The 24,944-nt window shown below is 55.4% G+C and overlaps 1 protein-coding gene across 9 annotated transcripts in view; it reads left to right on the top strand.

The window, feature by feature from the left end:
• The window catches only part of PARVB (parvin beta), a 109,986-nt gene that overhangs the window by 46,345 nt on the left and 38,697 nt on the right, over positions 1–24,944 (top strand). For 8 of the 9 annotated variants that reach the window (XM_033865880.2, XM_073788103.1, XM_073788098.1 and 5 more), the window contains 3 exons: positions 9,625–9,714; positions 12,735–12,805; positions 24,579–24,681. In XM_033865880.2, the coding sequence (XP_033721771.1) occupies positions 9,625–9,714; positions 12,735–12,805; positions 24,579–24,681 (264 nt within the window). Of the gene's footprint in view, positions 1–9,624; positions 9,715–12,734; positions 12,806–24,578; positions 24,682–24,944 lie in introns of those variants that run through there. The other variant, XM_073788099.1, reaches the window with a different exon arrangement.

Here is a 24,944-nt window from a genome sequence, read left to right as displayed (position 1 = left end):
CATCCTTTCTGGGTCAAGGCCAGAGGGAAAGAGTGCCTGTCATTCTGCATTCCTAGGAAACTCTCCTTGTTCTGCTGGCTCTAATTGGGCCAAGCCCATCCCTGACTGTATGCTGGAGAGTGCAGTGTGCCCACTGGCTGAGGTCTGGGATGCTGAGTCCTGTCTGACCAGAGGAAGGGCACATGGATGCTGGTGAGCAGGGACAGCAGAGTCCAGTTGGTCTCCTGCAGAAGGGGAGAGGCTGGCTCGGGGTGGGAAGAGGCCACGGCAGAGTCTGCGGGAGGCCGACTGGCTGTCCTGGTGAGAGATCCCCAGGTTGCCCTAAGGACAGGACACGAGATGTGAAATTTGCAGAGGCTGGTCCTGGGTCTAGCATCTTGGTCCTTACCTTTTTCCTCTTTGCACTTGCGCACATGTTGGTCCTAGAATCAAGTTATCATTTTGCATGAGTCGTTTTGGGTGGTCGGGGCTGTGATGTGTGGTTCCCTCTCCCAGCTTCTCTTTCCCTTTAGGTTGTCACTGTGTCCCCTGAGGCTGGCAGTGCTGCCGGGAAAAGCCCAAGCTCTCCTGCATCCCAGAGCCGTTTCTGCTGTTGAACCCATTCTGCTGGGACGTGGGAACCAGCGCGTTAAACTAGAGGGTCTTGGGAGAAGCCAGGGTGGCCAGTGAAAGCATTTAGTTTTACTGCCGAGAGGGCAGCTCTGCATTTGGCTCAAGAGTGATAACAGGGGGCTTCCCTGGTGGCGCAGTGGTTGAGAGTCCGCCTGCCGATGCAGGGGACACAGGTTCGTGCCCTGGTCCGGGAAGATCCCACATACCGCAGAGCAGCTGGGCCCGTGAGCCATGGCCGCTGAGCTTCCGCCTCCGGAGCCTGTGCTCCGCAACCGGAGAGGCCACAACAGTGAGAGGCCCGCGTACCGCAAAAAAAAAAAAAAAAAAAAAAGAGTGATAACAGGGATTCACGGAGCAAGAATGGAATTCTGGATTCTCCCCACAGGCAGGAAGTGGTCTGTGCTTTCCTTTGATCCCCCCAAAAGCTGAGAGATTATGTAGTTTTGGGGGACCGCAGGCCTCAAGGGGGTTGGAGCCATCCCTGACCAGCTGGGCCGGTTTGGGTGTGACTCAGTCTTTTAGGGAAGACCTCACCTGTCGTGGGAGCTTAGCATGATAGCGTGTGAGGTGGGCGCCCAGTCCTTCTTTCTTGAAAACCGGAGCCGTGGCGGGTGCTGGCCAGGTTGGGAGTTGTTGAAACGTGGCCCCTGTGTCGATCTCTAAAAGGAGCACAGAGTCGCTTACCAGCTTGGGTTTCAGGAGCAGAGGGGCGTAGGAATGTCTTCTAAGTTGTTGCTACTCAGGTGTGGTCTGTGGGGCAGCATCAACATCCCCTGGGGGCTGGTTAATGATGCTGAGTCTTGGACCCTCCCCAGACCTGCTGGGTAAGAATCCGCCCGTTAGCCCCCGGGAGCCTAAGTGCTTTGACGTTTGGAGTCTGGGCTGAGTGTTCAGGAAGAGGAATGGTTAGCCAAGGCTCCCAGGCTGGTTCCCGCTGGTGGGAGGGGAGGGGAGGGGAGATGACAGGGAGGTCCCCATGGTGATGGGGTCGCTCATGGGTGCTGTCCCAGAGCCGGTCCTTTCCTGCCCCACAGGACTCCCGTGCTGGGTTCCCTCAGCTCCCCTCACACAGCTTCCCCAGGCGCACGCAGGCGGCACTGCACTGCCTCAGCGTCACCTGAGACAGGCGCTATGGATTGACTTGCTCAGTGAAAGCACGGATGGGCTAAAATGGTCCTGAGGGGAGGCGACTCCTAGGCTCTGAGCTGTGCGGATGCCCCTTGCATTAGAAGCAGCGGTTTTCCTGAACTTGGAGGTGAGGATGGAGTTGCCTGGGGGAGATCAGTGACTCCACGCCGCAAACTCACTGCTTCGGGCGTGGCCCGTGTGGCCCTCTGACTTCCTCTGGGATCTCTGCAGCAGGCACCCCGTCTCTCTCCCTGCAGACCCTCCCGCAAGAAGCCCAGGGTCTGAGGTTTCCAGGCCAAGGCTTCACCTAAGGCAGATAGGGACCATCAGGCCTGGACGGCTCACGGCCTGGGCTCTGAATCCTGCGTCTCTGCCTTTAGAAACCTACGCAGGGGCTGAGTGCCTCAGGACAGGCTCAGCTCTACGGGCAGCCTCACCTGCTGCCCGCTCTGGCCTCCTTCCCTGTAGAACTGGCTGTCACCTCCCTTGGGTCCCTGCTGTAGAGCATCTATTTGTTGTCTATTCTTTTAACTTTATTTTAATTTTCACAGGTAACATATGAACGCAGTCATGACAAAGCTTTCCCAATCTCCTCCTTTTTTTCCGTCACTCATCCCCCCAGGGGAGATGCTACTCTTGTCATGTTGGGGCACATCCTTTCATTCCTTTTCCTTTGAATTTAGTTGTGTACACATAAAAATACATAGTTCTAAGTTTTCTTTTTTTAAAAAAGTATTTATTTATTTGTTTTTTGGCTGTGCCGCAAGACATTACAGGATCTTAGTTCCCCGACCGGGGATCGAACCTGCGTCCCCTGCAGTGGAAGCTCAGAGTTGTAATCACCGGACTGTCACGGAATTCCCAGTTTTGAGTTTTCTGATTCTGTATTTTACATAAATATCCTGCTGTATTATTTGAAACCTGCTTTTTAAAAGTCAACCCCGGGACTTCTCTGGTGGTCCAGTGGTTAAGACTCTGCACTTCCACTGTAGGGGGCATGGGTTCAATCCCTGGTAGGGGAACTAAGATGCTGTATGCTGTGTAGTCAACACCCTCACATGTATTGCACTTAATTCATTGTACGTTTGTTCCTCACTTCCTGACTTCTCTGTGCCAGGGGCCAGGCCAGGCTGTTGGGTGGAAGTGGCCAGGACACCTCCTTCCATATGTCTGCACCGTGTGCCAGATTCCCCCAGCACCAGGGCCGGCTCTGTCAGCCTCTAGCCAGTGTCCATTAGGTCGGCATCCTGTGAAGCCCGAGGCTTCCTGCTGCCTGAACAGGACAGATCTTTAGCCGTCAGCTCATCACGCGGGGTCAGTAACGCCTGTTGACCTCCTTTGCATTTTGCCTTATTGAAATGCTCACATATTTATTTTAGCCTCTCAACTTATTTCATCTCAAGAAATGGCGTGGAATCCCGTGGCCCAGCAGAGCAAACACCATAAATCAGATATTCAGGCTAAGTGACCCTTACAGTCACGGTGCTTTCTTGTTCCCATGGTCTTGTCAGAGCAGTTCAGAATCCCGTCTTCCGCCGAGAAATTACAGTGAGTTAAACGTACATAAATATACCGAGCTCATTACTATGGGCTGGCGTCGCCACGGCAAGGCCAGAGTCTCTTCCTCAGTAAAAACATAGCAGATCCGCCACTTTGAAGGTTAAGAGGCTCTTTCGTGTATGTTTTGCTACGTGGATCACTGCAAGTAGTTTCACTCTTTCCCCACATCCCAGTCAGGAAGGGCAGCTGCTGTGTCCAAGGTGGCTATAGCCCTCCCTGCCTTTTACCCTGGGCAGGACGCGGTCATCCATCCACCGCAATCCCAGGAATCTGGGAGACGGAGCCTGGAGTCTTGACCTCCTGGGAAGGGCCGGGCCTCCCATCTCAAGGCCTTTACAGGGATGATGCGTTTGAATTGTGATTGGTAGGTCGTTTGATCACCTTGTCTTTGGATGTCAGGAAGGGTTGTCCTACAGCGTCACCCCACGGCTGTCCGGTCTGTGGATATCATTGTTGAGATCTTATTTGGGCCCTGTTTTCACTCCCCTGAGCTGTGAGATCTTTACATGAAGTACAGTTTGGTTTATTTTTCGAAGAGATGCTCTGTTAAGAAGACCTTCATGGCTGATGAATTTATTCTGATAAATTGTAACTTCTGCAGAGATGCGATCCCTCTGAGTGCAGATGGGTGGTGGAGGTTCACAGAAAGCTCTCCCTTCCCCGGGGAAGCCTGGAAAGCCTCCTTTAGCAGGGATTTTGTCCGGTCCTTCTCGCACACATGGAGTCGATCCCAACTCCCCCTCCCCAGCCCGGGGCGGGGTGGTGGCAGGGGGCCGGGGTCTGGGCGCCGTGAACTCATGTGGGGACACTCCTTCCTTTATCCTCCTTTATTTTTCCTGGCAACTCTGAGGGCCACTCCGTTTCTTTGAGTAGGATCAGTTGTAGCTGGAAGTGCGTACGTCTTGAAAAGGGCTGGTTAAGCGTCCACAATTGAGGCAGCTTTGCTGCCGTTGCCAAGTTCTTCTTTCAGCTGTGGAGCCGGGTGGGGACAGCGCGGCTGTTTTCATTGGGGTTTTTCTCTGGTGTTGTCACTGCTTCAGCCTCCAAGGGCCGCGGCTCACCCGCCATGGGGTCTTTTTAATCCTCGCTGAACCCCCCGCAGGTGAGCCCCAGGGAGCTTTCCGCACCCCATCTTTGCCCCCTCCTGCCCTGGCACCCGTCGCGGAGAGAGAAGACTTTGTGTTTTCCGATCTCTGCTTTCCCTCGCGGGTAGCCTTGCTCTTTTAAAGCAGGCTGCTTTCAGAGTTGTGTTTCCTAATAATAAAAAAAAACTGTCTGAAAGCCTTTTTTTGAGGGGGAAAGAGCCTGGGCATAAATAAATTAAATATAACTAAATAAGTGAAACCCATACAAAGAAAAAGATCTCAAAAACAAAATCAAGGATGGAAACTTTGCGCTCGGCCTGGGGTATAAGTGGCAGGCTGTTTGTGAGATGTTTGAGGTTTTAGACTTGGATTCTCTTTCCTCCTTTTTATGCACTTGTCGTTCCAATCAGGAGAGGTGGTGTGTGTTTTAAACCTTGCCCGGTCTCTGGGTGGAGTGATGGAAAGAGGACGGGCTTTGGAAGCACACGCGTCTCCTTCTGTTCGGCAGAAGCTGGAAGCTGACGCTGACGGAGCGAGTACTGCACGCCAGACGTGGTTCGGTGTGTTTGGACTGCGTCAGGCCCAATTTCACAGACGGAAGCTGAGGCACAGAGCAAATACGTAGCTTGCCCAGGATCACCCCGCTTCAGCGGCTGAGCTGGGATCTGAAACCAGCAGACGGGCTCCCAGTCTCTAAGCCCATCGTTGGGCCGCCCCTCAGATATAAAGACCTACTATGTGCAGGAGCTGAGTTAGCACGGGTGTGGGCAGACGGTCCAGGAAAGAGGTGGTTACGGGGCTGGCTGCATGATGTGAGCTGGGCAGAGGGGAGCCTGGGATGGGAGGGGAGTACCCAAGATGGCTTCCTGGAAGAGGCGGCCAGCAAGCTGAGGCTTGAAGGTGGGTAGGACTCAGCTGAGCATAGCGAGTGAAGACCAGGTTGAACTGGGTTCAGTCCTGACTCTAGGACTCGTGGTTGGTGTATATCAGATGCCTTCACATCTGATAGACGCTGGCCCAGCATTGACCAAGCCGGGACCAGCCACTCCCTCACAGACTTGTTAGGAGATTAGATGAACAGAAGACAGAGAAGGTGCTGGGCACGTCGTAGGTGCTCAGGAAACGCTAGTGGCCCTCTCCCGCTGACAGGCAGGGACGTGGGTTAGACTTTTACCGCGACCGGGGGTTGTGAACCGGCGGCCCCCGGCTGGCCCGCAGAACTTGAATTATTGCTCACATTTATAAACTGGGGGATTCTACACAAAACCCAGAATTTCCAGCATTTTTGGAAAAGCTCCTGTGATCTGGCGACCGTGGTCTGCGTAGCCCACGCTGCGCCCCGGGGCTGAGCGAGGCGTGGCTGTCCCCAGAGGGGCACTGGAGCTGTCACGCGCTCTCCCTGGGTCTCCTCCAGCCTCTCTCCCTCCCGGCACGTACCCGCCCCCCTGTCCCCGTGTGGCCCACGGCCCAGAGTGTCACCGCGGGGAGGTGAACCTGGGTGCCTTGGGAACACGTTGGCTGTAGGGTTTAGGGTGGACAAGGGCAGACACTTAGGACCACGATGACTCCTCGGCCCCGGCACGTCGAGCCCCAGGTCCTTTGAATGCCCACACCCGCTGTGCACACCAGGTGCCCCTGGATCTTTCTCTGTGACACAGATAGTCGGCATTTCCAGTCATTGACGTGTCTAACTTTCTGGCAAATGGACGAGTACTTTCAAAACCAAGACATTCCTGGGATTAGGGGAAAGCCACTGACCTGGCAGAGTGGGGTGCTAGGGGAGAAGCTGTGGTCCAAGGGGAGCCCCTCCTTCCAGACCCTGGACTGACCCTCAGAAGACCAAAATCAGATTTCAACTGAAGGCTCCTCAGTGAAGGGGCCGTGTCCCTCAGGGAACCCAGGCCGTGAACGATAGCAGAGCTCCAAAGGGGCCTCACTGAACCCCGCTGTGGTTCAGCATGGACGTGGCCGCCACAGAGGGCTTCCGGAACCCCAGCTCTGATCAGTCACCCACAGGCTTTGCATGGAGTCCCAAAGTCCCTTTTTCCAGGATTCCTGCTTCCTCTAGGAAGCCTTCCCTGGTTTTCCCTGGGATGAACTTCACTGATTGCTCAGAAGCCCCTGTGAGGTAGGTACCGCTGCCACCCCCGCGTTCTAGACGGTGAAACTGAGGCTGAGCAAGGTGAAGGGACTTGCCGGAGGCCACACGCCAGCACGTGGCACAGAGAGATCCGAGCCCTGGGCTCGTGGCCACAGACCCTCCTTGTTTTCCTCCGGGCTTAACAGGCCTGTGGAATGTGCCGTCTGGGTGGGTCTGTGAGAGCATCTCTCATCTATTAAAGCCAAGAGATCCTAGGCCCTCTTTAGTGTTATCTTTGATGTTGCAAGGGCGGTGTGGAAATTCCTTTGTTTTTATGTGACCCAGTTTCTTTGCTTTGAAAATGTCGTTCCTGTTCTCCTCCCCGCTCCCTGTTTTTGAGACCAGGCAGCAGGGCTCCTGGAAGCATCTCTTCATCTCTGCACCCCACACCCCCATCTGCCACCAGTTGTTCTGGCCCACGGCCCGTGTCCAGGCCAGCGGATGACCCGCGTTGTAGCTCTGGGGCCCCTGGGAGGAGCTACAGGCTCACAGTCAGGACGCACCTGCGTGGCTCACCTGTGCCCTGAAGCCCACCTGTGCGACCCTCCACTCCTATGAAACCAGGGCCTTTTGTTCTTCCTCGGCCGTGAACATAACCGTGGCAGACGGCCTTGACCGGAAGGGACCTCCCTGGCCTTTCTGTCCTCCTTCTGTGACGCTGGCCCAGGAAACCAGAGAGAGGAGCCCACGGCTGCTGCGCACACCCCCTCACACGGTTCACGTACGTGCCTCCAGAATGTGCGAGAACTTTTGTGAAAAATCCCCTTGTCCTCTTGCCCTTTTCTGCCTTGGAAAGCCCTTTGCTGGTTAGAAGACTCTTTGTAACTTGTTATATAGTAAAAATAATTGCTGAAATTTGGTCTGAGCGGGACTGAGTGACTGGAGGGGATCTTTGGAATGGGGAGTGGGGCCGGGCGGGGTGCGTCTCCAAGTCCTTTGCTCGTGAAGGTGTTAACACGCGTCTGCTTCTTACACAGAGTTAAGCTAAGGATTTGGGGATCAAAAGGTGGCTGTGCGTGGGGTCTGCTCCTGGGATCTGGGGCGGCAGGGAGGCTGTGGCTGTCTCCAGGTGCAGGGCTGGCCTCCAGACTGCAGTATTGTTGGGAGGGATCCATTTTTTCTTCCCTCTTCTTTTAAATTGCGATAAAATGTACACAACATAAAAGGTACCATTTTAACCCTTTTTAAGTGCACTGGTCGGTGGCACTAAGTTCATTCACGTTGTTGTGTAGCCGTCACCACCCTCCATCTCCAGAACTTTTTCATCTTCCCAAACTGAAGCTCTGTCCCCGTTAAACACCGACTCCCCATAATTTCCCCCTATGTTCAGCCCCTGGCACCCCCCATTCTACTTTCTGTCGCTGTGAATTTGACTGTAGGGACCTCCTGCAAGTGGAGTCATACAGGGCTTGCCGGTTTGTGTCTGGCGTACTTCACTTAGTATACCATCCTCAGGATTCATCCATGCCGTAGCATGTGTCAGAATTCCCTTCCTTTTTCTGGGTGAATAACATTCCATTGTGTGTATGGACCATATTTATCTGTTCATCCGTCAGTGGACGCTTGGGCCGTTTCTACCTTTTGGCTGTGAATCGTGTAAGTCATTGCTGCTGTCGGGTGTGGGTGTGCAAGAGAGCCCATTTTTTCACAGTCTTGTATCACGGCCTTCCTGATGTTAGAACCCAACGTCCTGGGCCCCACTGCCGTGTTCCTCGTGAGGGACAGAGGGTGGCTTGTCCCCAGAGCTGGGTCTATGGCTGAGTCCAGGGAGCCCACCGTGTGCCCAGCTCCGGCCTCAGAACCTGATGTTCATCGTTTCATTAAGTCCTTCCAGGGGACCCGACGTTTTGAGAAAACAGGCAGAGAGGTTGCCAGGCGTGCCTGGGGTTGGGTCACCCTGTCCCGCCTGTCCCAAGGCCATCACGTCCTGTCCCCTTGCTACTCTGTCCCCTGTCCCCTCAGGTCCCGGAATTGGAGATATTCAAGGTTCGAGGTGACTGCAGTATTGAAAGAGGAAGTAGGTTTCCACCTCTGAGGACGTTTCATTACAGAGGCCTTGAAACTAACACAACGTTGTAATTCAATTACGATTTAAAAAAAATAAAAAGGAAAAAAGAGGAGAAGGAAGGCTGGGCACTTGTCACTGGAGCTCACCGAGGAAGAGGCTGGTTTTGGGGCGTGTGGTCGGGGACTGTCACCCAGCAGTTCTCAGCCAGGGCTGGAAAGGTGCCCAGCGCCCCCTGCACCCACTGGATGGGGGCTGGAGCCTGGAGTCCGATGCAGTTATGGCCGGTGGAAGAAATGCGCCGTTAGCCCCCGATGTCCCGGGGTGGCCCCCGGCCAGTGTAAGTCGAGATGCTTTCCTGGAACGTGTCTAGTGCGGGGGGCGAGGGATCCTTTCTGTACCGTGGCATCCAGGCCGCCCCTCTCATCAGTAGCCAGCCCTGCGGTCCCTGCGACTGTTCAGGGCGCCCTCCTCCCCAGCCCCCGGCACCCTGTCTGCCCTCTAGACACGGTCCTGTGCTCCCAGCTCCAAGTCTCCAGATCCAGTGTGTTAGATTCTGCTGTGTGTTTCACTGCTCCCGACCCTGGGCATTACCTAGCGTCGGGCCAGCCGGATTCTGTCCCGTGAATGTGGCCACGGACGACGGCACTGCCTCGCCTGCTGCGTGCCGGGAGGGTCTTCACACCCAGAGTCCACGGCTGAGGACGTTGCTGTCCAGGAGGGGGAGGGGAGCCCGCCCTTTTCAGGCCCTGTCGCTGTGATCCAAGCTTCGTCCATCTCAGCAGCGCTGGGTGGATCTGGAAGCACCCAGAAGCTTCCATGACATCGTCATGTGTTGCAAAGGGTGGTGAAAACAGCCTGGCCGGGCCTGGTGAGAATCGGGAACTCTCCGGCGTGGGTGAAGAATTGCAGAATGTATTCTTGGTTCGGGGCATTTTTCCTTGGACTCTTTCTGGGCAACCAGCCATTTAGGAATGTTTGTTAAATGCTTAAAAAACAGGAGTTGATTTCTCTCTGTTTCCACTGCCAACATGCGAGGCCACAATATTCCATTTCTACTAACTGGCTTTTTCCTTTCTCTTTCTGCCTGACAGTGAGTGACTTGCAGGAAGAAGGGGAAAATGCCATGAACTTGCCGATGTCCCCTGCCTCGGTGGAGATCCACCCCGAAGACACCCTGCTCGGTATTATCCGTTTCTCCAGCTCCTTGTCGTGGGCGAGTTGAGCTTCCCAGCTTGCGGTTGGTCTGGGAGGGGCTGAAAAGGAGCATTCGTGGCCTTTTGATCAGACTCAGACGTCACATGGGGCTCTCAGCTCAAGGTCACGTTGAGAAAAGTCTGTAGGAAAAAAGCAAGCCTTCCCTTGTAGGTTACTGCCTTTCTGATTGCAAATGTCAGTTTTATTGTGATTTGAGTATGATGAGGCCAACGGATCAGGAGCTGACTGCCACGGCAAAGGTGGTGTGTTAAACTCACGGTTCCCAAGGCGACAGGGAGGGCAGCAGCGGGCAGCGACGGGGAGGGCAGCAGCCTCGGGCAGGAGGCAGAAGGAGTGACGGGGAAGCGCGGGCAGAAGCCTTTATTGTGGTTGTCACAGGAAGGAGTGAGTGAGGCAGGGTTCATAAGCAGGTTTGGATGGGCTGGGCTGGGTAATTCCAGGGGCCTCTGGGACACAGGGGCTGCCCCGAGTTGTCTGTACCTGGTCCCAGGTGATTAGGGCAGGGGCTGTTGGCTGGGTGTGTAAGAGCCCTGTGTGAGCTCAGTTAGAGAGGTGTCTGGGGGGTGTGGGCTCTGGGTTGGTTGTTTGCACGTGGAAGTCACTCCCAGGGGACACGTTTGCTATTTTGGGAATCAGCTAGCTCTGAGAGCAGAGTCCCTCTAGGTACCCAAGGCCCCAAGACGTCAAAACATTAGAAAATACACAAAATAAGAAACACGATTAACATACCCCCCATCTCTGCACACGCCGGAGTGGCCTCCATGCCAGGGGCCTGCTAGGTGGGACGTACCAAGTGGTACCGGCCCTGCACTCACCTCCTCAGGACCGCATCCCAGCCGGCACTGATGAGGTGGTGGCCTGGACACACGTGCCTTAAAGTGTGTTTTGGGATCCGATGGATCTGGAAGGCAGTCTCGGAACATTCCGCTTCTTTCCAAACCCTGCCTGGTTCAAAGGGAAGTCCCGGTTGATGCCTCTGTTGTGGTTCCCACGACAAGGCCAGGCCAGCAAGAGCTGATGGGGAAGAAATGCAAACGCACGTCCAGGCGGCCGACCTGCAGCCAAACGCTGGACGGGCTCGGAGGTGCCGCTGGCATCCCCTGCGGCGTCCCCTCCGCTCTAAGAGCGTGACCTTCACTGATGCTCTTCTGTTTTGTCTTCAGTCTGGCTGCAGCCGCTGCCCAGGCAAGTGACCCTCTCCCAGGAGACACTGGGGATGAACACTGTCTGGAAATTACCCCGATCCAGAGCAGGGTTTCTCCCGAACCCACCCCGTGCTGTGGGCATTTGGCACCGGATAATTCTTTTTTTTTTTTTTTCTTTTTTGCGGTACGCGGGCCTCTCGCTGCTGTGGCCTCTCCCGTTGCGGAGCACAGGCTCTGGACGCGCGGGCTCAGCGGCCATGGCTCACGGCCCCAGCCGCTCCGCGGCATGTGGGATCTTCCTGGACTGGGGCACGAACCCATGTCCCCTGCATTGGCAGGCGAACTCTCAACCACTGCGCCACCAGGGAAGCCCTGGATAATTCTTTATAGTCATTCAAGGTGTTGATCAGCATTCCTGGTCTCCACCCACTAGATTCCCCCGGCCCACTCCCCCTCCCCCTCCCCACCCCACCCCACCCCCCGGCTGGGACAACCAAAAACGTCTCCAGACATTACAGCGAGTCCCCTGGGATGGGGGTTCGGGGGACTTGATAGCTTCTGGCTGAGAACCCTGCTTTAGACCAGCAGGAGTGCTAGAAAGTAGATTTACTGTAAACGTGTGACGGGCTATTGTTTTGTCAATATGCCCAGAACCTGCTTTTCCCTGCACCCTAAGTCGCCTGTCTTACGTTTTTCTAAATAGCTGCTCTTGGGCTGGGAGTTGGCATTCTTCCGTTTGCTCTGTAAGGTTCTGCTGGCCCCTGAAGCTCTTGTGACCTTGATAAGAACCACCCTGGTTGGGCTTCCCTGGTGGCTCAGTGGTTAAGAATCCACCTGCCAATGCAGGGGACACGGGCTTGATCCCTGGTCTGGGAAGATCCCACATGCCGCGGAGCAACTAAGCCTGTGCGCCACAACTACTGAGCCTGCGCTCTAGAGCCCGTGCTCCACAACAAGAGAAGCCACCACAGTGAGAAGCCCGCGCACCGCAGTGAAGAGTAGCCCCCTCTCTCCGCAACTAGAGAAAGCCCATGCGCAGCAATGAAGACCCAACGCAGCCAAAAATAAATAAATTAAATAAATTAAAAAATATATATATATAGAAATATCTCATAAGCAATCACAACAAATAAACTTAAAAAAAAAAGAATTTTTGCTGTTGTGAAGCCTCTGTCACTCAAAGCCATTTCATTCCCACCAACGTGGACAGGGTCCCAGCCGTGGGAGCCTGTATGGGCCCCGGGACCCTGGTCATCTCTGCCTGCACGTCCTAGGGGCCAGAGGTTGTGCTTCTTTTCTGTCCTTTTAACACCCCTGCTCAGTTTTGTTCTGCGACGTGTCTGGTGTCTGTGGGTCTTTCCCCTCTGCCGTCCACTTATTACCACTGCGTCACTCCCTCTGTACAAGCTCACTGGTGCCCGTGGTCCGTGGATCGAGGGCAGACACGGAGGGGAAAACAGATAAACAGAAACAGAATATGGATAAACACGCTTTGCTGTGAAACATCCTTTTTTCCCCCTGCTCTTTCTAATATTTTTGTCCGTATCACCTTATGTAGTGGCGAGCTTTCTCGGTGACCGCCAGGTCTTCCCCGGGTTTATTAATGGTGGCTTTTCCACAGATCCGATTCAGGCCTGCGTGCACCCCCCGCCCTCCTGAAAGATGGGGGCGGATGCTCCATTGCACCCTGGGAGGCAGTTCTTCCCGGGCCGTGTGAATGGCTGCAGGGCTGCTCAGTGAGAGGACCACGGGGTCTCTGCTCTCAATTCCCCCCATCTGTGCAAGGGAAGCCGGCTCCCCGCCCCCCGCGACGCTAACCCCCCTGTCCTTTGTCCCTGCAGAGGAGAACCAGGAGCGCACGGTGATCGACCCCACCTCCAGGGACGACCCCAGATTCAGAGAGTTGGTCAAGGTGAGGACGAGTGTCCTGGCTGGGATGTTCTTGGGAGGTCAGATCTTGGGGTTCAGGCTCTTGTGGGCCAGAGGAGCAAAGCTGGGGGCTGGTCAAGGGGCCTTCCTGCTGCGTTTGGTGGGGGGAGGTGAAGGATGAGGCTGGACGGCCTGGAGCATCTCCCAGGGGCCCAGCCCCACGGGGCCTCTCCGACGGCCGGCTCCCCGTCATGTGCTGGACCCAGTTATGCGGGGACCCTTTTCTTAACACTTGGAATAAGCAGCTGCAGTGAACGCTCACGGTGCCTTGCAGACCGGTTCAAGGCGTTCACACCCTTTCCGGAGCGAGAGGGGTGGCGTTCAGAGGAAACTCTGAAAAGCGGGCACGTGGGCCCCCTCTGGATCCTCATTGGATGCTGGTGCCCCTGCGCTGGGCAGCGGTCAGGTTCTGCAGCGTCTGGACGTGTGGGGACCGGCGAGGCCAGAGGATGGCTGCCTGGTTCCAGAAAGTCAGGGAAGCAAGGCCAGCCTGGGCCGCTGGCTCTGGGCTCCTTCGGGGCCGTGGCGGCTGCGCGTCTCTCCCCACTGGTCTCTCGAGCCTGGCTTAGCGGTGAGGCTTCCTTCATAGAGTTAACCTTTGTCGGAGCGAGCGTGGGTTGCAGTTTGATGCTCTGATCTAAACCACAGCAGGGTGTCAGAGGTAATCCCCGAGCCGGCAAGGGCTCTGACAGCGTCATCACCTGCGAGCCCAGAGGCCAGTGGACCTGGGCTGTGCAGACGCCGTTTAGGGCAGTGCCACACACGTATCCTATGAAAAGGGCTTTTTCAAAAGTTTCTCCACATTAACCACTGCGGTTGGGCCCAATGAGGGCACGACTGCCTTTTCATGAGGGCTCCTTCAGGGTAAACAAAACCTTTGCAAGTTGTAGCTTTTAAAGAATTGAAATGGAAAATGTCTGTTTTCAGGCCCCCCCCATAATGTTGATTCTGAGCATCTTAAACTGCCTAGTTTATTAAGATTTCTTTTTTTCCTGAATACCCACTTTGTTATTCTGAACAGAAGATTGTCGGTGAGGAAAAGTAACCCTGCACTCCAGCCACTAAAATGTTCTCCATGGGCGATATTTAAGCAGTAGAAGGGGATGCCCTGTTTTTGTCAGGGTTCTCCAGAGAAACAGAATCCACAGGAGATGGGCCTATCTCTCTACCTCTCTATCTCCCTCTCCATCTCTCTATCTCTCTCTCTCTATATATCTCTCTTCTGTCTCTCTCTGTCTCTATCTATAGAGACTTATAAGGATTGGCTCACGTGATTATGGAGGCTGAGAAGACCCATGATCTGCCCTCTGCAAACTGGGGACCAGGAAAGCTGGGCAGAGGGCCTGAGAGCCCAGGACAGGACTTGCACGTCCCAGGCAAAGAGAGGGCGAGTCCAGCCTTCCTCTACCTTTTTGTCCTCTTCAGGCCCTTCCTGGATTGCATGCCACCCACCCACGCTGGCCTGGGCCCTCTGCTTTACTCAGGCCACCGATACAAATGCTAATCTCTTCCCGAGACACCCTCACAGACACGCCCAGAAAGGATGTTTAATCGGCTGCCTTGGCATCCCGTCCAGGCCAAGCTGACACACAAAATCAACCCTCACGTGCCCCGCTCCGATTTTTCCTTCCTCGACACGTAAGCAGAGCTTGAGAGCACGTGAGCATCTTCTCCTTGAAACAAGACCCAGGGGGCCTGGTGTCACCCTCACCTCCATACGGGGACTCCGAGAGAAGTAACTCCCCCACCCCCAGGTTATGCTCTGAACCAGTGAAGTGGCCGGTCTTGAATGAGTCTGTCCGTTTGATGCCTCCTCCGCTGAGCCCCGGTTGAGGGTCCGGAGCTGTGCTGGGCCCCGGGGCTGCGAGATGAACCGGTCACCTCCCTGCTCTACGGGGTCCAGATCCGCTTCACGCTCCTCCTGGACCCACTCACTCGGCCCTACCCGCCTCTGCCTCAGGAGACGACAGGCATTTTTGGCTTCTACCGGGTGAGGGCCGGGCAGCTGCGTGTCCTTTATCCACCCACACAGAGGGACCACAGCATCTCTGCATCCGGGACCAGCCCGACGGGACCTGCAGAGGCTCTGGCAGCCCCTCCAGCCCCGGATTCTGGGTTCAGATGAACGACCACGTCTGGGGCATGGAGTGTGCCGACTGGAGGGGCTGGGAGTGCAGACGTTGACATCCTGTGGGGCAGAGCAGGACTGAGGACCGAGGGAGTGGGAATGCACGCCTCTCCTCCCTTTCTTCCCCGTCGGGCAGTTCTGAGAGCCGTGCTTCCACAGGAGGTTGGCCATGTGCTGGGCGTTGGCTGGGTTTCCTTCCGAAGCTGCGGGCGGCTCAGGGGCGCACCTGCCTCCCTTCCCTCTCCCCTCACTCTTGCTAGTCTGGGGTTAGGGTCCCCCCAAAAGCAGCAGCAGTCAGCTTGGCCCTGGGCTCTCTTTCCTGGGGAACCCAGGTGTGGTGTGCTGAATCATGGCCCCCAAAGATGTCCACGTCCTAGCCTCTGGAACCTGTGACTGTTACCTCCTTATATGGCAGAAGGGACTTTGCAGATGTGATTAAGCTAGGGGTGTGGAGGGAGGGATGACCCTGGATTGTCCGGTGGGCTCACAGGTGTCCTTATAAGAGGGAGGCAGAGAGAGATTTGACTGCAGGTGATGGTGGCAACAGGAGGGTGGATACGGGATGCCACGCTGCTGGCTTTGAAAATGTGGGAAGGGGCCACGTGCTAAGGAATGTGGGCTCCCCTAGAACGTGGAAAAGGCCAGGAAGCCTTCCCTAGAGCCTCCGGAAGGAATCAGCCCTCCTGACACCTTGGCACTAACCCAGTGAAACTGGTCTTGGACTTCTGACCTCCAGGACTCTGAGGGAATACCCTGGTGGTTTGGAAGCCCCAAATGAGTGATAATTTGTTACAGCAGCCGGAGAAACCAGTACACCAGGCCGAGTTACCTCCTGTCCCTAAACCGCCGCATCCCTTAGCTGTAGCGGAGGGTCCCCGTCCCCTTGGGAGCAGGGCCGGCCTCGCTGCCTTGCCAGTTCCCAGGAAGGGCCAGCTGCCAGACACATAGAAGTCTGCTCCCACGACCATCCCGCCAGCCTGCAGCACATGCGCCTGGAGATGGGCAATTTCTGGAAGGTTCCCCCTGCCGTCAGACGGCAAATCGTACCTCGAGGCTGGTGGCTTATCTTCTAAAACAAGCATGAACACAGCAAACAGGCCGGCGCCGTCGGGCGGGCTGTCTGTGGCTTGTTGGTCGCTGTAGTGGCACGTGGAGGGGACGTATGTGAAATACTAGTTCTCACTGACTACAGGGCTTCTGAACAGAGACGCACGCGTGCTGGTGGGGGTCTGGGCGATGCCTGGGCTGAGCGCCAGCTACCCTGGGTGGTGGTTGTTTGTCAGGTAAGGGGGAGGCTCAGCGTATCCCTGAGTCGGGGTTCCCTCACGACAGGGGGCTGTCAGCACCTCCTTTTCTTGGCGTGGGGAGGAACTGGCCCCAGGGCCAGGCAGCCTGTACGCGCAGTCAGGGGTGAGCTGCCCGTGGCCTGCCCGGGGGTGCCGCCGAGCCGGACACCCTTAGACGTGCTCCGGGCTGGCGGCCCTGCTGCCTCACTTCCCGCCCCCGCCCCACCCCACCCCGCAACTCCAGCGCTCCGGCCCCCGAGCCTCCTTGCCCCTCCCTCCTTGAGCAAGCTGAGCACCTGCCCACCTGGGTGTGAGGTTAGAAAGCCCGTTTCCCCCAAGCCCAACCCCACTTCTGATGCCGCTTGTAAGTGTGGGAGCCCCAAGACGACCCGTAGGTTTGATACTTTGCTGAAAGGACTCCAGTTATACTCACGGTTACGGCTTATTCCGGTGAGAGGACACAGGTTAAAATCGGCCGAGGAGGAAGTGCAGGTTGTTTTGGTGCAGGGTGTGGACCACGTGCAGGCCTGAGCTCATCAGGGTGAGGTCTGGCTAACATCCCGACCGCTGGCCACGTCCAGTCTTGGGACCAGCGGGACCTTTCTGAGTTAGCACGGTCGGTCCCCCGGCTTTCGTTCTCTGTTCTCCATCATGTGCACTTGGTTGCCTCTTGTCTTGGCCCCTGTCCTGTCTCTCTCTGTAGACTTACCCCCACTGACCCTCCTACCTCAGGACTGTTGGTGTTTAAAACATTGTGAGCTGCTCTCTGCTCCCTGTCAAAAACCCTGACTTTGGCTACGCCAGGCATTAAGAACGAAGCCGCTCATTGAAACATTCTCTTCGAGCGTCTTTTGTGTGTGATGCAGTGTGTGAGGGGGTGAAGGGGTGGGTGTGATGGGCTGTGGAATCGGCTCCCTGGATTCAAATCCCGGCTCGGATTAAAGCAGAACAGTCGTGCCCGTCTGCCAGCATGAGGGTGACGTCAGATGCCACACGCTTGCTGTCCGGCGGGTGCCGTGCCGGGCGCTGGAACATGGGCACAAACGGGGCAGAGCTGGGGGGGAGGTGCATGGGCAGGTCTGTGGTTCCAGTTTAGAAGTGAGTATCCTGTGGGCTCGGGAGCTGAAAGGCTTACCCTGTCTCCTGTATGCAGGTGTTTGTCCTGTGGTCCTTTTCGCTAGCATCTTCCAGGAGTGCCCTGAATCTCTCAACAGGGTGAACAGCTGGTGCCGCCTGGGGAAGAGAGCAGTTTACAGATGAGATCCTTTATATTTTTAATGATCTTTGAAAGAGGGAACGGCAGTTCTCGTGCTTTCCAGAGTGAATAGTCAGAGAGGGGCCTCCGCACTTGCGGGTGCGTTGGTCCAAGGCAGGCTGGCCGTGTCGTCACCGGGGAACGCATTTCTCCCCATCAGCAGATTTTGCATCTCATCTCCCAGTTTACTGGACAAGGCTCCTTCGGGTTGTTAAGTTCTGCCTTCTCCCTTCCTTTGCCCTTATGAAGAAACTCAGCTGCACAAAGATGGTCTTCTGGGCAGAAGACGGTGCTATCATCGTCGTGTGGAGATGCCCGGGGACGTGGCTGGCACTGCACCTGGCCGGGATGCTCTCCTGCCGGTTGCAATGAGCCTGCGTCCTCCGTGCATTAAGCCCCGGCAAGCCTGTCTGGAAGTGATTGAAACGTAACTGTCATAGCTTTGGGGGAGACAGGCTGCAGCTCTTCATGATCATTTAGAAGGAACTCAGGGGGAGTCATTTTTTATTCTGGCTAAAGCAAGCTTGGGAAAAGTCTATGCAGAGAGCACTGCGCCAAGGGCGTCATTAATACACGTCCTAGACACGTGGCTGCAGGACTCGGGCTTTGCAAATGAGTACGTCCCTAAAAGTAAGGACGGGTGCGATCTTTAAAAAGTCTTTTGTGACCAGAAGATTAAGACGGATGACCTGGGCGGTACAAGGACAGGGTGGTTGGCGGTGGCCGGGAGGGGACTGCCTCTCCGCGGGGGCAGCAGTGAAACCGGGAGGCGGATTTGCTTTTGCTCCCAGAGCTGACCTCTGTGGCCCGCGGCGTGAAATGGGATTTTCAGCCCCTTCTGTCTGTTGTTTTCGTATTTGGACTTTGACCAGGTCAGAGATCCAGTTCTAGTTCTTCACAGCAGAGACATCTCTTGTGTGTTTTCCTACAGGACCTTGCTCTGGGCAAGGCAGCCTCTAGAACCAGATGTCTGCATGCCCCAGAGGCTTTTCTAGGTCTGTAGGCAGCCCTGCCGTTGATTTGAGCGCCTTGCGTGGGTCTGTTCCTAGTTTAGCCCCTGCGGTGACGGCCTTGAGTGGGCTGGCGGTCCAGCTGGGGAGACAGACATGTCGAGGGACGGATGAGTATGTTTCCAGGTGGCATGACCGCATTGAAGGAAACTGAAGCGAGAAGCAGGGTGGTTCCTTCTCTGCTCTGTTTTTGGTGGGGCGGTCGGAGTTGGCATTTGAGCGGAGACCTGCTGGTTGGTACCTAGGGCGGCAGCAAGTGCAGAGGCCCCCTGGGATGCCCGTGCTGACAGGTGTGAAGGCCAGCGAGGGGGGCAGCGTGGCTGGAGCCTAGACAGCAAGGACGAGGGTGATCGGAGGTAAGATCAGAGAGGGGGCAGGGGTGCGAAATGGTGTTTGACTCCCGGGGCTGGTTTGGGGGGGCACAGGGACGTGGGACGACCAGCAAGCAGCTGTGACACCTAACTGCCCATGTGGGGCAGAGACTAGGTCATGTTTCTTTATAGCTCCAACACCTCGGGTGGTGTCCACATATCCTAGGTGCTGCTAGCTAGGCTGAGTAAATCAGAAAGGGGTTTCTGACGCGCAGAGAAGCCGTGGGTGGTGACGGTGACATCTGTGTAGATCACTATAGTTGCTTAGCACTGGCCAGTAGATCATCTCACCAAGTCCTCAAAATAGCCCAGCAGAGGTAGATGCTAGCACCTGCATTCTAGAGGTCCATTGCTTAATAACAGGTTTATTGAGATAGAATTCCCATACCGTACAGTTCAGTGGTTGTTAGTGTACTCCCAGAGCGGTTGAGCATCACCTCAATCAGTCAGGGACATTTTCATCACCCCAGAAAGGAACCCTGTAACGACCAGCACCCAGTCCTGTATCGTCCTTCCTGGCCCCCGGCAACCACTTTGTCTCTAAAGAATTATTCCGTCTCTATAATTCGCATATTCTAGATATTTCATAGAAGGGGAATCATATCAGTGCGTGACTTTTGTGTCGTCTGGCTTCTTTCACTTGGCATATGGTGTTTTTAAGATTCAGCCATGTTATAGCAGGTGTCCAAACTCCATTCCTGGGCTTCCCTGGTGGCGCAGTGGTTAAGAATCCGCCTGCCAGTGCAGGGGACACAGGTTCGATCCCTGGTCTGGGAAGATCCCACATGCCGTGGAGCAACTAAGCCCGTGCACCACAACTACGGAGCCTGCACTCGAGGGCCCACAAGCACAACTACTGAGCCCACGTGCCACAACTACTGAAGCCCGTGTGCCTAGAGCCCGTGCTCCACAACAAGAGAAGCCACCACGATGAGAAGCCCGCGCATCACAACGAAGAGTAGCCCCCGCGCACGGCAGGAAAGACCCAACACAGCCCAAAAAAAAAAAGAACTGCATTCCTTTTCATGGCTGAATAATATCCCATCCTATGGATAGACCACAACGTGCTGATCCGTTCTTTCTCGACGGCATTTGGGTTGTTTCCACATTTTGGTTATTTTGAATAGTGCTGCTATGAACATCCGTGTACAAGGTTTTGTATGAGCTTGTGTTTGCCGTTCTTTTTGGTATATACCTGGGAGTGAAATTGCTGGGTCATATGGTGATTCTGTGCTTAACCTTTTGAGTAACTGCCAGACTGTTTCCGTAGTGGCTGCACCATTTTGCATCCCCCAAAGAAGTGTATGGAAATTCTTCCGGTTTCTCTACATCCTTGGCAACGCTTATTGTTCGTCTTTTTGATTATAGCTACCCTAGTAGGTATGAAATGGTATCTCGTAGTGGTTGTTTTTTTTTTTTTTGCGGTACGCGGGCCTCTCACTGTTGTGGCCTCTCCCATTGCGGAGCACAGGCTCTGGACGCGCAGGCTCAGCGGCCATGGCTCACGGGTGCAGCCGCTCCGCGGCATGTGGGATCTTCCCGGACCAGGGTACAAACCCGTGTCCCCTGCATCGGCAGGCGGACTCTCAACCACTGCGCCACCAGGGAAGCCCTACCTCCACGTTTTCTAAGAGTTTTATAGTTTTAGTTCCTACACTGAGGTCTGATCCATTTTGAGTTGATTTCTGTATATGGTGTAAAGTAAGGGTTCAGTTTTATTCTTTTGCATGTGGGTATCCAGTTGTCCCAGCACCATTTGTTAGAAAGACTTTTTTCCCCCATCGAATTGTCTTAGCCCCCTTATGGATGTCACTTGGCTGTAATGTGAAGTTTATTTCTGACCTCTCATTTCTGTTTCATTGACCTCTGTGTCCTCCTGCCAGTATCACATGTTTTGATACTCTAGCTTTGTAGGAAAGTTTGAAATCAGGAAGTGTCAGTTCTCCAACTTCGTTCTTCCTTTTCAAGATTGTTTTGGCTTTTGGGGGTCTCTGGACTTTCCGTTTGCATTGTAGGATTTGCTTGTCAGTTTCGGCAAAGAAGCCATGTGGATAGCGATTAATTTTTATAAGTGGCATGTATTATTATTTTTTCTAATTACCAAAGTAACAGATACTGCTGAAAACCTGGAAGACAGAAAACTCAAACAGAAGGCAGTGGTAATTTTTAAATTCGTGTCCCTCCAGCCTTTTTCTTTTGTGCAGTCAGCTTTTCCTACACAAAATTGGAAATCATTTCCGAGTTGGTAAACGTCTAGGAGCACATTTGGATGGGTACCTTGGGAGAAATTTCTGGAAGTGGAATTGCTGGGTCCCGTAGCACACACAGGCCCAGTGTGGAGGCTGTGTGGGCGGCAGCTCTGTCCTCCGATGGGCACCGGCCCCTCCTGGCCTCCCTGCCGGGTCCACGCCGGGATAGCGGTTCACTACTCCGCGGCCCGGATCTCGCCACCCCGCCACCAGGCCCGCCTGCCCCACCCCCCGGGCGCCTCTTTCTGCTCAGCTGTTTCCTGTCCCGCCCTTGAAGGCCGCTTCCTCTGCTCCCGGGGCCGCGCGACCCCTCACGTCAGAATCCTTTGTGGTGGCTCGTGCTCACCATTCATCTCTCTCTGCTGCGTCTCCCGGCTGGACCTGGACTCCCGGAGGGCAGGGGACGCGCCTCCTTTGTCCCCACGTCCTGGCACCAGGAAGGCGCTCAGTGACAGCCGTTGAGCTGAGTGTAATGCTGCCACTCAGCTCCAGCAGCTGCTGTGAAATCCCTGATGGAAGGCCAAGGTAGCAGATTCCTAGAGCTGTGTGGAATGAAGGGCCTGAGGATCACGGCGCTCCCGCGAGGAGCCTGGCGCTGGTGGCTGGAGAGGTAAAGCTACGGGGCAGGCGTCCTCGCAGCTGCTTCCAGACCCCCCTCCGTCATCGTACTGCCGACTGGGCCCTGCCACCCCTCCTGGTTCTCCCCTTTGTTCATTGATACCTACAGCCCCTGGCCTGGCGGCTTCCTCTCTGCCCCGCCCCCCACTCCTGCCGCTCCATCCACCGAGATGCCCGCGCACCAGCTCCTTCCTCAGGCTCCCCCTCTGCATCTGCCCGTACCCAGGGTCAGGGTCAGACCTTGCTTCTCCCCAGCCCCCTCCCCGTGCCCCTCCGGGGTCCCCACGTCCAGTCCCCACTCCCCCTAGTGCCCACGGTCACTCGTCTCTTCCACTGCCCCCTCCCCTCCTGGCCCAGGTGAGAGTACAGGGCTGGCCCCGCCCCCCCACCCCTCTTGGCCTTGGAAGCCCCACCCCCTGACCTCCCAGGTGGTTCCAGGTGGCTACAGGACCCCTGACACAAGGAAGCTGGGAGGGTGGTGAGAGAGGAGGGTGGGAGCTGGGTGACGGGAGAGGGTGCTGCAAGGTGGGAGAGAAGGCAGCCGGGTGGCGAGGTCCAGCTCCCAGCCTCCCAGGATGCTCGCCCCCCAGGGAGGGAGACGGAGCAGGGCTGCAGCGTGGGGCCAGCTCCATCCTGCCGACCTTTCGGGAACGGCTTCGACAAAACCAGAATGCCGCGGGGCTGAGACGGAGCAGGATTCTGTGGTCCTTCCCCCGACTCCGTGTGCTCTGCCCGCCTTTTGTCAGTGGAGAAACTTTAGCCAAACCTTAAACCAGAGAAGTGAGAAAATGCAGAAACAAAGGAGAACAGTCTAACGAGACTAAATAATTGTTTAGTCATTAAGCATAGTCAAGGACCTTTAGTTCCTCCCCAAGGGCTACAGATAACATTCGGAGCCGCACGTATCCTGTGAGGTGTCTTATAGATACTGAAACCCCCCGCCAGGTGGAAGAAGTGAACTACCTGATGACCAGACTGTAGCCACGACCTAAGCTGCCACAATTCCAAGAACTGGCCTCAAGGAAATGGGAACAAACTGACCCTGGAACTAAAGAGAAATTGTAGTTAAAACAATCAGGATGACGCTGGTCGGACCACCAATGACCAATTTCAAGATGACTTCCAGAGCTGCCTGTGCTGTTTCTGCATGGAGCCCCGTCCCTCTGTCTATAAAAGCTCGTGCCCCCTGGTTGTCATTGTGGGGGGAGGGAGCCGGCCTTTGGACAGGCGTCCACCCTCTCCCACCCCCAGTGGCTGGCACGCAAAATAAAGCCAACTTTCCTTTCCACCATCCTTGCCTCTTCATTGGCTTTTGCGCAGCACGTGGCCGGACCCCAGTTTCGGTTACAGGGCTGCTGTTGAGTGAAGTCCCTTTAATTTACTTTCACTTCTGTTCTGCATGGGATTGTGTGTCTGATTGAATGTTTTCGAGTTAGTGGGAAAATAGAAATTTCACAGAAATTTGCTTTGTGGCCAATTTTGCAGGTGGCATCCGTATCAGAGAGTGACAGAGGATACTCTAGTCTGGTTTGTGTCCTTTTGTTTATCTCTGAGAGGGCCAATCAGTGCCCATTTCCAGGAGGTTATTGGGACCAGTTAGTTAGCTTCATCGGTTTTGCTTGCACAGGGAAACCATGTAATACGGGTATTTTTGATCAAGTCTCTTCAGACATCCGTTTCATCTTGCGGAGAAGTTTCATTTTGCCTTACGCAGCGTCAGCCAAATGGAATTTTGTTCAGTGGGAACCCTATTTCTCTGTAGAGATTTTCACGATTGAAGCTGTCTTCTTTTATGATATATTACTCAGCGAATTGAAGGGAAACTTGTTGAGAAAAGGCTGGTCTAGAGAAACGAACACGTGTGTCCACATCAAAATTGTACGTCCGTGTTCACAGCAGCGCTGTTGACAACAGCCCCAAAGTGGTGACAACCCAAATGTCCATCGGCTGGGGAATGAATCCGTAAAACGCGTCTCTCCGTACAACGGATTCAGCTGTAAGAAGGAACGAGGTCCTGACACGTGCTACAACTTGGGTGAACCTTGAAAACATCATGATACGTGAAAGAAGCCTGACACAAAAGATCACGTATGACGTGATTCCTTTCGTACGAAGTATCCGGGACGGGCAGATCCATGGAGACGATGGTTTTGTGGTTGAGAGGAGGTGGGGGAGGGTAGACGGGGAGTGACTGCCGACAATACAGGGCTTCCTGGTGGGGTGATGGAAATGTGCTTCAGTGCATTACGGTGACGGTCGCACAACTTTGTCAGTAAACTAAACAATGGGGTGGAATGTAAATTCTATCTCAGTAAAGCCTTGAAAACATTAGGGTGCCGCTGGGAGCAGGCTCTCAGAGCTTGTCAGTAACAGCCCCTTGGGATCCCCTTCGGTCCACGGCGTTAGGCTCAGGGCTGTCAGGGATGGTTTTAGTGCAGATATTAAGGGAGGGAGGGGGGTGGACGTTTTAAGGCTCACCTGTGCTGTCTCGGGCCGTGGGGGGCGGTGTTACTGATGTTTCCTCATTTGATCCGCCCGCCTGCATATGCCATGGTGAACATCATCATTTCCTCTGGCTGAGTTCCCACACGTACCCAAGTCCCCGCTGGGAGGAGGCCAGTCTGCCCATGCTGCCGCCCTCCGCCAGTCCTCCTGTGAATCCCACGGGAGCCCTGGCAGCCTGGGTGGGAGAAGCGTGCCCATCCCCTCGGGCTCTCCTGGCCCCTGCACTGGGGGTGTCTTGGTGTCCAGCAGCTCTCCGTTCCTGCGCTTGCTCTGGTCCTCGCCTGGGCCCTCCTGGCACCAGCGAGCGAGGCCATAACGCCTGTCCACCCCGCAGGTTCTCATCGACTGGGTCAACGACGTGCTGGTGGGGGAGAGAATCATCGTAAAGCAGCTAGAGGAGGACCTGTACGACGGGCAGGTGCTGCAGAAGCTCCTGGGTGAGTCCACGGGAAGGGCAGCCCCAGGCTGGACCACAAGATCCTCTACATGGCGACATCGGTCACTCGTCTGTAAGCCGCAGCCCTGAGCCCATGGCTCCCAGGTGGTGGCCCCTGGGGCCCCCTCATCGTCTCTCGGGTGGGGGTCCTGCCGGAGCTCCCAGTCACGGGGCTGCAGTGGGTCATTCACAGTTTCCAGAACCGTCTGTGGCCTCTGCTGTTGGATGCATGTGTACAAGGGGAGCGCGGTGATGGGGCACGAA

The sequence above is a fragment of the Tursiops truncatus genome, chromosome 11 (assembly GCF_011762595.2).
Source record: "Tursiops truncatus isolate mTurTru1 chromosome 11, mTurTru1.mat.Y, whole genome shotgun sequence".
Taxonomy (NCBI): Eukaryota; Metazoa; Chordata; class Mammalia; order Artiodactyla; family Delphinidae; genus Tursiops; species Tursiops truncatus.
Note: the sequence above shows the minus strand (reverse complement) of the source record. Positions and strands in the feature narration are given on the sequence as shown.